A 10,538-nucleotide genomic window follows, 5' to 3' on the forward strand; every position below is an offset into this window, starting at 1 on the left:
CCTCCAACTCCCGGGCTCAAGTGAGTCTCCTGCCTCAGCCTCCCAAGTAGCTGGGACCACAGGCGCCCTCCACAATGCCTGGCTATTTTTTGGTTGCAGCCATCATTGTTTGGCGGCCTGGGCTGGATTCAAACCCGCCACCTTTGGTGTATGTGGCTTGTGCCTTAGCCACTTGAGCCACAGTCACTGAGCCGAGACTCTGTCTTAAAAAAAAAAAAAAAAAAAGCCAAACAAAAAAATGAAATGAATTGTTGGGCTTCCAGCTGATGTTGAATATTCAGAGAACTGGAGAATTATTGGTGTAGGAAAAAAACATCTCAGATACAATCCACCAGATTTTCTTGAGATTTCTCATTTTACTTATACTCATTTGAGTTTAAGTATATATATACTATCTGTATATATTTAGTTTCATGTAAACTCACCACATATGTATATTCATGTATCCATCACCACAGTCAAGATAGAGAACAGTTTCACCACCATAAGGATCCCTCATGTTGCTACCTCCGCCCATACTCCCTCTCCCTCTTAATCCCTACCAACTACCAAGTAATCTGTTCCTCACTTAGATAATTTGTCACCTCAGGAATGTTAAATAGGCTCAGCATCCGTGGCACAGTGGCTATAGCAGTGGCCACTTACACTGAGGCTGGCAGGTTGGAACCCAGCCCAGGCCGGCTAAACAACAATGACAAATGCAACAAAAAATAGCTGGGAGTTGGGGTAGTGCCTGCGGCTCAAAGGAGTAGTGTGCTGGCCCTATATACCAGAGGTGGCAGGTTCAAACCCAGCCCCTGCCAAAAACTGCACAAAAAAAAAAACGCTGGGAGTTGTGGCAGGTGCCTGTAATCCCAGCTACTTGGGAGGCTAACGCAAGAGAATTGCTTAAGCCCAAGAGTTGGAGATTGCTGTGAGCTGTGATGCCACAGCACTCTACCGAGGGTAACATAATGAAACCCTGTCTCAAAAAATAAATGAATAAATAAATAAATAAAATAAAATAAAATCACAGAATAGGCTGGACACGGTGGCTCACGCCTATAATCCTAGCACTCTAGGAGGCTGAGGTGGGTGGATTGCCTTAGCTCAGAGGCTCGAGACCAGCTTGACCTCGTCTCGGAAAATAGCCGGGCGTTGTGGCAGGCACCTGTAGTCCCAGCTTCTCAGGAGGCTGAGGCAAGAGTTTGAGGTTGCTGTGAGCTATGACACCACCATACTCTACTGAGGCAACAAAGTGAGACTCTGTCTCAAAAAAAAGAAAAAAAAATGGCTCAGTGCCCATAGCTCAGAGAGTAGGGTGTCAGCCACATACACCAAAGCTGGCAGGTTCGAGCCCAGCCCAGGCCTGCTAAACAATAATGAATGCCATTTGCAACCAAAAAATAGCCAGGTGTTGTGGCAGGTGCATGTAGTCCCAGCTAGTTGGGAGGCTGAGGCAAGAAAATCACTTAAGCCCAAGAGTTCGAGGTTGCTGTGAGCTGTGATGCTAGGCACTCTACTGAGGGCAACATAGTGACACTCTGTCTCAAAAAAAAAAAGGTAAACACATGAAAAGAGGCTCATGAGTGGCGCCTGTGGCTCAAAGGAGTAGGGTGCCAGCCCCATAGGGCAGAGGTGGTGGGTTCAAACTCAGTCTGGTCCAAAAAAAAAAAAAAAGAAAAGAGGCTCAACATCATTAGCCATGATTGAAATGGAAGGAGAAATCAAAACCATAATGAGATGACATTTCACACCCATTAGGATGGCTATACTCAAAAAGACATATAGTAACAAGTGTGGACAAGGAGAGAAAAAATAGAGAAAATAGAACCCATGTACATTACTGGTGGGAATGTAAAATGGTATAGTCACTTGAGAAAAATCTATAAGGCAGGTTTTTTTTTTGAGAACCTCAAACTCTTGGGGTCCTGTGATTCTCTTGCCTCAGCCTCCCAAGTGGCTGGGACTACAGGTACCCACCACAATGCCTGGCTATTTTTTAGAGACAAGGTCTCACTTTTGCTCAGGCTGGTCTCGAACCTATGAGCTCAGGCAATCCACCCATCTTGGCCTTCCAGAGTGCTAGGATTACAGGTGTGAGCCACCATGCCAGGCCCAGTAGGGCAGTTCTTTAAAATGTTATACATATTCCATTCCTAGATATATACCCAAGAAAAAAGCAAGCATGTATCCATATAAAAATGTGTATAGAAATATTCTGAGCAACATTATTCATAATAGCAAAAAAGTAGAAACAACCAATATCCACCAACTGATATAACTGCAATAGTGATTTGGAATGACAATAAAAAGGTCCCCAGCCTATAATTTCTTTTAGTATTCTTATAGTTACTATTGTTTCTTCTGTGACAGGGTCTCCTTCTGTCACTAGGCTAGGAGTGCAGTGGTGTCATCATAGCTCAGTGCAATCTCAAATTACTGGATTCAAGCAATTCTCCTGCCTTGGCCTCCTGAGTAGCTGGGATTACAGACATGTGCCAGCATATCCATATAAATATTTTATTTTTTGTAGAGATGGGGTCTGGCTATGTTGTTTAAGCTGATCTCAAACACCTAGCCTGAAGCAATCCTCTTGCCTTGGCCTACCAAAGTGTTTGGATTACAGGAGTTAGCCACCTTACTTGGCCTTTTTTTCTGTTGTTCTTTTTTGCTTTTCACTGAGACAGTCTTGCTCTATTATCTAGGCTAGAGAACTAAGCTCACTTTGCAACCTTAAACTCCTGGACTCAAGCAATCCTCCCACTTTAGCCTCCCAAGTAGATGAGACTATAGGTGCATGCCACCATACCCAGTTAATTTTTCTATTTTTCTTTATTTTCTTTTTTATCAAGGAAGAACATGAATGCAGTGACCCACTACCACAAATTATGCAAATACCCCACATTTGGGTAAATAACAGGAGTCAGCACACCTGGAGTGCTTCAAGCTCCCAAAATGCTAGGATTATGGGTGTGAGCCACTATACTCTCCTTTTGTTTCCCTCAAATATTAACCTCTTTAATAAATCCCTAAATTATTTTAATATAATAAGTTAGTGAGTGAGTCTTTGGGTCCACCAGAAGTGTGATACAATTGAAAGCCCCTGGGCTAGGATTCAGAAGGGTTGGGTTCTAGTCTTGGCTGTGCCATTACCTAGGTGAATCACCCTGGACAGGCCTCCAATGTGTGGAACCTTCATTTTCTACTTAACACAACTGTTTTGAGAAATAAATAAAATTATAGGCATAAAAGGGCTTCTCCAAAAATGCTCAACAGATATCTCTTTACAAAGAAAATTTTAAATATTACACATAATGTATATTTGTATTATTTACAATACTAGTCCCATAAAACTCACACTGTTAAGCCTCAAAGAAAAGTACCTTGTCCTTCCCAAAATCTTGTCCATAGAGGTCAAGTTACATGCCTAGGATCAAAAGTGAAGTCTAGGAAGCAGTTGGTTCCAGAAGTGAACCCAATTAGCCATACATTAGCCCTCACCTAACTCATAAAACACCACTCTTCTGATAAGACCTGCCAGCTAAAAATGAACTGTCATCACTTGTCTGTCTTATTTAGATGCTAAAAACAAATAAAAAACTACTACCTGAAAAATGTACAGCCTATAATTAGGATGTGGTGAGGGTGACAGCAGAGAGTTAAAATGGGAGGGCTAAATTTCAAGTTATGGGATCCCACCTTGCTTCCGACAACCTGGGATTTTGACAAAGGCTCCATAGTCTGTCACCATAGCAACCTATAAAGACAAAAAAAAAAATCAATGTCACACAAATGAGAATCTTTCTTTCATAGCACTTAACCTAGTCTCCCTGAATTTCTACTTGGTACTGACTGCTTCTATGTGCTATAAAACTGCCTAAAAATGATGGCTCTGTCAAACAATCTTTCTGTTCTGTTTAAAATTTAGACTAACAGATACGCATGTACACATTAAAAACATTGGTGAGATTGGAATGTTGTCACTGAGTATGATGGGATCAAGAGATGTCCAAACTACTGCAATCATCAAAGGAGATTTGTACAGAAAACCAACAAAAACTAAGTATTGATATCATCAAAGGAATTTCATGAACTAAAGGAACAAACAGCAAACAAATAATAAAGTTACACCTTATATTAGGTGGGACTGATGCCTCTAATCCTAATGCTGAGAACTTTAATAATTTGGGATTGATCATGTAGGACATCCTTTATTCCCAAATTTCAAGTAAAACTAGACCAAGAGTTTCACTCCATATCTGTGTCTTTGGCATTATTTTTGTTTTTTTGGGGGGGACAGAGTCTCACCTTATTGCCCCAGACTAAAGTGTCATGGTGTCAACCTACCTCACAGTAACCACAAACTCCTGGCTTCAAGAGATCATTCTGTCTTATCCTCCCGAGTAACTGGGACTACAGGCACCCACCACAACCCCTGGCTAAGATTTCTGTTTTTAGTAGAAATGGGGTCTCTTCCTCAGGCTGGTCTCAAAGTCCTAAGCTCAAGGGATCCTCCCACCTCAGTCTCCCAGAGTGCTAGGAGCCACTGTGCTCAGCCTGAGTCATGGGTTTTATCAAGACAATTATATAGGCTCGGCGTCTGTGACTCAAGTGGCTAAGGTGCCAGCCACATATACCTAAGGTGGTGGGTTCGAATCCAGCCCGGCCCGCCAAAACAACAATGATGGCTGCAACCATTAAAAAAAAAATAGCTGGGTGTTGTGGCGGGCACCTGTGATACCAGCTACTTGGGAGGCTGAGGCAGGAGACTCGCTTGAGCCCAGGAGGTGGAGGTTGCTGTGAGATGTGATGCCATAGCACTCTACCCAGGGGGATAGCTTGAGGCTCTGTCTCAAAAAAAGGACAATTATATAAAAAGCCAATACACAGGGTAACGGAGTAGAACGCTGGCCCCATATATCGGAGGCGGTGGGTTCAAACCCAGCCCCGGCCAAAAACTGCCAAAAAAAAAAAAAAAAAAAGCCAATACACAGACATCTGATAAAACCTGAAAAGATATAATCAGAGAGAAAAAGAATTCTCCCAAGTCTTTTACAGAATTAATCTCAAACACCTAAATTAGAGGCTTGATGGGTCTAGCACAGCCTTACTTTTTTTTTTTTTTGAGACAGAATCTCACTTTATCACCCTAGGTAGAGTGCCGTCACGTCACAGCTCACAGTAACCTCAAACTCTTGGACTTAAGCAATTCTCTTGCCTCAGCCTCCAAGTAGCTGGGACTACAGGCATCCACCACAACACCCAGCTATTTTTTTCTTTGTTGTTGTAGTTGTAGTTGTCATTGTTGTTTAGCAGGCCCTGGCCAGGTTCGAACCTGCCAGCCTCAATATATGTGGCTGTTGCCCTAACCACTGAGCAACAGGCATGGAGCCAATCATACGTATGTATACACACACACATATATATGTAAATTACTATATGTTATATAGTAATCAGTTATATATATTATTGAGTTATTCTTATATATTAATAATTAATATAATTGTTATAATTATGTATAATTGTATACATTATATAAATGTAATTACATATTATATAGTAAATTACTATATATTATATAGTAATTAATTATATGTTATTAATATATAAATATGAGTTATTCTCATATATTAATAATATAATTGTTATAATTATGTATTATATGATTGTATACATTATATAACACATAATTATATATTAATATTACATAATATTAATATTATATATATTTATATAAATATATGTAAGATTGGCTTGGCACCTGTGCTCAGTGGTTAGGGCACTCAGCTATGGGCACCAAGCCAATCTGACATTTTTTATATAAATATGTATATGTCATATATATTTTATATAAATAGATATTTTTAAATATCTATTTATTATATAAAAATATTTATATATGATTGGCTTGAGGCCTGTAGCTCAGTGGTTTATATACATATATAAATTTTATTCTTTTCAGTATTGTTAATTAGTTGCTTCATCTTGGGCAATCACTGCTGCAGCTTCACCAGACTAAAACAAGGAGACCAAGCAAGACAATCTCTGCTATATTGCTATTCACTAATACTCTATAAATTAAATACTTACTATATGCAAAAATATTCCAAATGCTTTGCATTATCCTCATGTCACTAATGAAGTTGCTATTATTATTCCCATTCAACACATGACAAAGTAATGCATGAAGAGATTAAGTAGTTTACCCACGGTCCAAAACTAATCTGGGATTTGAACCTAGAGAGTCTTTAGTAGTTACACTACAGCTGTTCATGGGTTCTCTTTAACCATAAAATTCTAATGGCCAAAAGCAACGTGATATCTGATATCCTATCTGTTCCTGGTAACAACCCTAGAAAATATATAAGGTAGGTCCCTATGTTACAGATGAGACATAATAGAGGTATAGCAGGGTATAGTAGCCCCAGCTACTCAGGAAGCTAAAGCAGGATGATCACTTGAACCCAGAAGTTCCAGTCCTGCCTGGGCAACATAGTGAGATTCTGTCCTTAAAAAACTTTTTAAAAAGGCCGGTACAGTGGCTTATGCCTGTCATCATAGCAGTTTTGGGAAGCCAAGATGGAAGGATTGCTCAAGCTCAGAGCTAAAAATAGAAAAAATTAGCTGGTCATTGTGGTGGCACTTGTATTCCCAGCTACTTTGGGAGGCTGAGGCCAGAGGATCACTTGAGCCTACTTGAGCTTGGAGTTTGAGGTTGTTGTGAGCTAAACTGATACCATGGCATTCTGGCCTGGGGTAAAAGAATTGTCTCCCAAAAAAAACCTAAAAAAGAAAAAAAATTTTAAAAAGAAACAAAGAACAGCCTAAGTGTAGAAAGAGCACAGGCTTTAAATGTGTCTTCCAATCCCAGCTATGCTGTTTCCTACCTATAGGATTTTGAACACAACTTGTCTTTCAAGGTCTAAGTTCCCATTTGTTTTCACTTTGCTGCTACAGATAACAAATGATGTACATAAGGTGCCTGGCACTGGTATCTGACACATATTGTACATACAATAAAGTATAACTTTTTAATAATTTATAGTCCAAGATAATAAAGCATAAAAAGATTAGTGACTTGTAGGAAGGCACACAACTAACTTAGACAGAACCTAGATCCCTTACTCCTATTCTAGTGTCTCTTACTTCACCAAATATCATCACGCACTACAATATTAGGATGGAAATAGACCAAAAACTTTCATTCTCCTTATTTAATGGGGATATTGGGACAGAGCACTTGAATTAACTCTGCAAGACACAGCATAAAAAATATATTGTAAACCAAAAGTTCTAGACTGTTTTACACTGATGAACATGCTATGCTGGGGGAGGGTTCCAAGGAAACAGTAAAAATCACAGATACTTAAAATTCAGGCAAAATGCAGGCAGAGAAAGGACTTTAGAGATTAGCTGGTCCACTGTATCATTTTTCAAATGAGGAAAGTGAAGCCAGAGATGCAAAGAGATTATTCAAGTTCACAAAGCAATTTGTTCTGAGTAAAAGAAGCCAGATAAAAGAAAAATCTTTTGATTTTTAATTAAAATCAAAGAAAATCCATCTTTCTGGATCAACTAAAGGTACTCTGATTGGCATCTGGCCCAGGGTTCTAGAAAGAAGGCTGAAAATTCTCATGTTGTATAACAACATTACTGAATTATCTAACAAACTTAAAAGTAGCATCTGAAAGTTGGAATTGAAATCACCTTGCTACTACTGTAAATTAAGATAATCTCACTTTTCAATCCTAAAGCTCCAGTGTCACATTACAGTCTTTACAGTTAATACAACAGAACTTAATTTGGCCTCTCCCAAAAGGAAAGATTAATGTGCTTCAGAATGGATGCACTCAACTGTTCAGTTAGGAAAAGGTATTCTTTCCAATCCCAGCATCAGGTGTTTCTGTCATTGTGTCTCCTAGGGTGCAGTCAGAGTTGAAATTAACAGGACAGCACCTGTTGTAGATGACCATACAATCTGCCTGGTGTCCCAAGAATAATTAGTCAAACAGCTCAAGGGAAGAAATTCAGTAATTATCTCAACTGAATTTAGGGCTTGGGTAAAATAAATTTCCTACCTTCATATTAGAGGTGGCACTGACCTTGAAATTTGTTATCCCCATAATGTAAATGAGAAATTTGAAGCTCAGAGTCATAAACCACAAAGTTAGTAGTGCAGGCAGGGATAGTATAGATATTTTTTGACTTTCAATCCAATGTTTCTTCCACCTTACCAGTACCAATATCCCCTCAGCCTGAGATCAGGAGTTCGATCAGCCTGAGCCATCTCTACTAAAAATAGAAAAACTGGCTGGGCATTAGAAAAACTACTGTCTGGCACCTGTAGTTCCAGCTACTCGGAAGGCTGAGACAAGAGGATCATTTGAGCTCAAAAGTTTAAGATTGCTATGAGCTATGACACCAGGACACTCAACCCCAGGGCAACAGAGTAAGCCTCTGTCTTAAAAAAAAGGGGAGGGGGCGGCGGCTATGGCTCCAAGGAGTAGGGCGTTGGCCCCATATGCCAGAGATGGTGGGTTCAAACCCAACCCCGGCAAAAAAAAAAAAAAAAAAACAGAAGCCAAAAGCCACAATTATCTATAACCAACTGATGAAGTCTACCCTCAAAGATCTCAGATCATCAGGAGGTAAAACTTTTGTCAAACAGAAAGCAAGTAAAAATGCCAACTATGACTGACATTGCTAAAATACTACAGGCATTCATAAGACATGGAATGCAATTAATTTTTTGGCTTTACTTTCACTTCATGAGGAGAGAGAGAAAACATTAATGAATTCCTGTGTCTGGGGCTTGTATTTTTATAGTTGATAACTTACTTAACCATCACCGTAATCCTGTGGAAGTAGTTATTATCTCTATTTAACAAGAAAACTGACATTCAAAGAGATTAAGTCACCCATCAAAGTCTTAAAGAACACCCATTAGGTAAAGGAGCTGGAACAGACTACAGATTGTCAGGCTCCAAAGCCATTGCTCTTGAAATATACAATGTCTTTTCCTCCAAATGTCAATCATTCATTTAGTATCAAGCATCTCCAGCTATTTTCTACCTACCCACCTAAGATTGAGATACACAATTGGCTAGGTGCAAAGGTTCACACCTGAAATCCTAGCACTTTGGGAGGCTGAGGTACAAGGACTGCTTGAGACCAGGAGTTCAAGACCAGCCTGAGCAACATAGAAAGTACCCACATACCTATAAAAAATAAAAAAAGTTAGCGGGACATGATAGCACACGCCTGTGGTCCTATCTGAGACAGGAAGATCACTTGAGTCCTAAAGTTTGAGGCTGAAGTAAGCTCTAATGACACCACTACACACTAGCCTAGGCAAAAGAGTAAGACTATGTCTTAGGGGGGAAAAAAGAGATATACAATAAAACAGAGAGAGCTCTGCTCTCATTGAGCTTAGTGTCTTGTGAAAAAACCGACCTTAAACAACTACACAATTCAATACAAAATGAACCCATTTATTTATACCCAGTAAAAAAAATCTCTGAGGAGATAACATCAGGGCTGAAACCTAAAGGATGAAAAGAATATGGTGGGAAAGTGGATAGAAGGAACAGTGTCTTGGTCCACTCATGTTCCTAAAACAAAATACCATAGACGAGATAGTTTATAACAATAGAAATTTATTTCTCACAGTTCTGGAGGCTGATAAATACAAGATCAAAGCACCAGATTTGGTGTCTGATAAGGGTTTACTCTCTGCCTCCAAGATGGCACCCTGTCACTATGTCTTCACACAGCAGTCAAGAACAGAAGGGCCAGACAGCAATCTGAAATCTCTTTTGTAAGGGCACTCTTTTTTTTTTTTTTAAGAGACAGAGTCTCATTTTCTCGCCCTCGGTAGATTGCCAACTCACAGCAACTTCTAGCTCTTGGACTAAGGCGATTCTCTTGCTTCAGCCTCCCAGGTAGCTGGGGCTACAGGCGCTTGCCACAACACCCAGCTATTTTTTTGTTGCAGTTTGGCCGGCGCTGAGTTTGAACCCACTACCCTAGGTATATGGGGCCACTGCCCTACTCACTGAGCCATAGGCACTGCCAGCACACTCTGTTTACAAGGGCTCTGCACTTGTAATTTAACCACTTTTCTAAAGGCCCCTCCTCTTAATCTCCAATGAAATAATATTTAAGAGGGGGGGCCTTTAGGAGCTGATTAGGCTGTTAAGGCTCTTCTCTCATGAATGAATGAATGCCTTATAAAAAGGGTATGCCTTCTGTCCTTCCTATCACATGAGGACACAGCATTTGTTCCTTCTCAAAGACAGCATCAGCTCAACGCCTGTAGCTCAACGGCTAGGGTACCAGCCACATACACTGGAGCTGGCAGGTTCGAATCCAGCCAGGGCCTGCCAAACAACAAGAACTAGAACCAAAAAACAGCCAGGCATTGTGGCAGGCACCTGTAGTCCCAGTTACCTGGGAGGCTGAGGCAATAGAATCACTTAAGCCCAAAAGTTTGAGGTTGTGAGCTATGACACCATCACACTCTACCTAGGGTGACATAGTGAGACTCTGTCTCAAAA

At 40.2% G+C, this 10,538-nt stretch overlaps 1 protein-coding gene across 3 annotated transcripts in view; it reads right to left on the minus strand.

Moving 5' to 3' along the window:
- ZCCHC17 (zinc finger CCHC-type containing 17) overlaps positions 1–10,538 on the minus strand; it is a 64,645-nt gene that overhangs the window by 40,707 nt on the left and 13,400 nt on the right. For all 3 annotated transcript variants that reach the window (XM_003800755.3, XM_023507458.1, XM_023507457.1), the window contains exon 3: positions 3,682–3,739. In XM_003800755.3, coding sequence (XP_003800803.1) covers positions 3,682–3,739 — 58 coding nt within the window. The remainder of the gene's footprint in view (positions 1–3,681; positions 3,740–10,538) is intronic.

Source organism: Otolemur garnettii, unplaced genomic scaffold (assembly GCF_000181295.1).
Source record: "Otolemur garnettii isolate 467f Iridium unplaced genomic scaffold, OtoGar3 scaffold00184, whole genome shotgun sequence".
Taxonomy (NCBI): domain Eukaryota; kingdom Metazoa; phylum Chordata; class Mammalia; order Primates; family Galagidae; genus Otolemur; species Otolemur garnettii.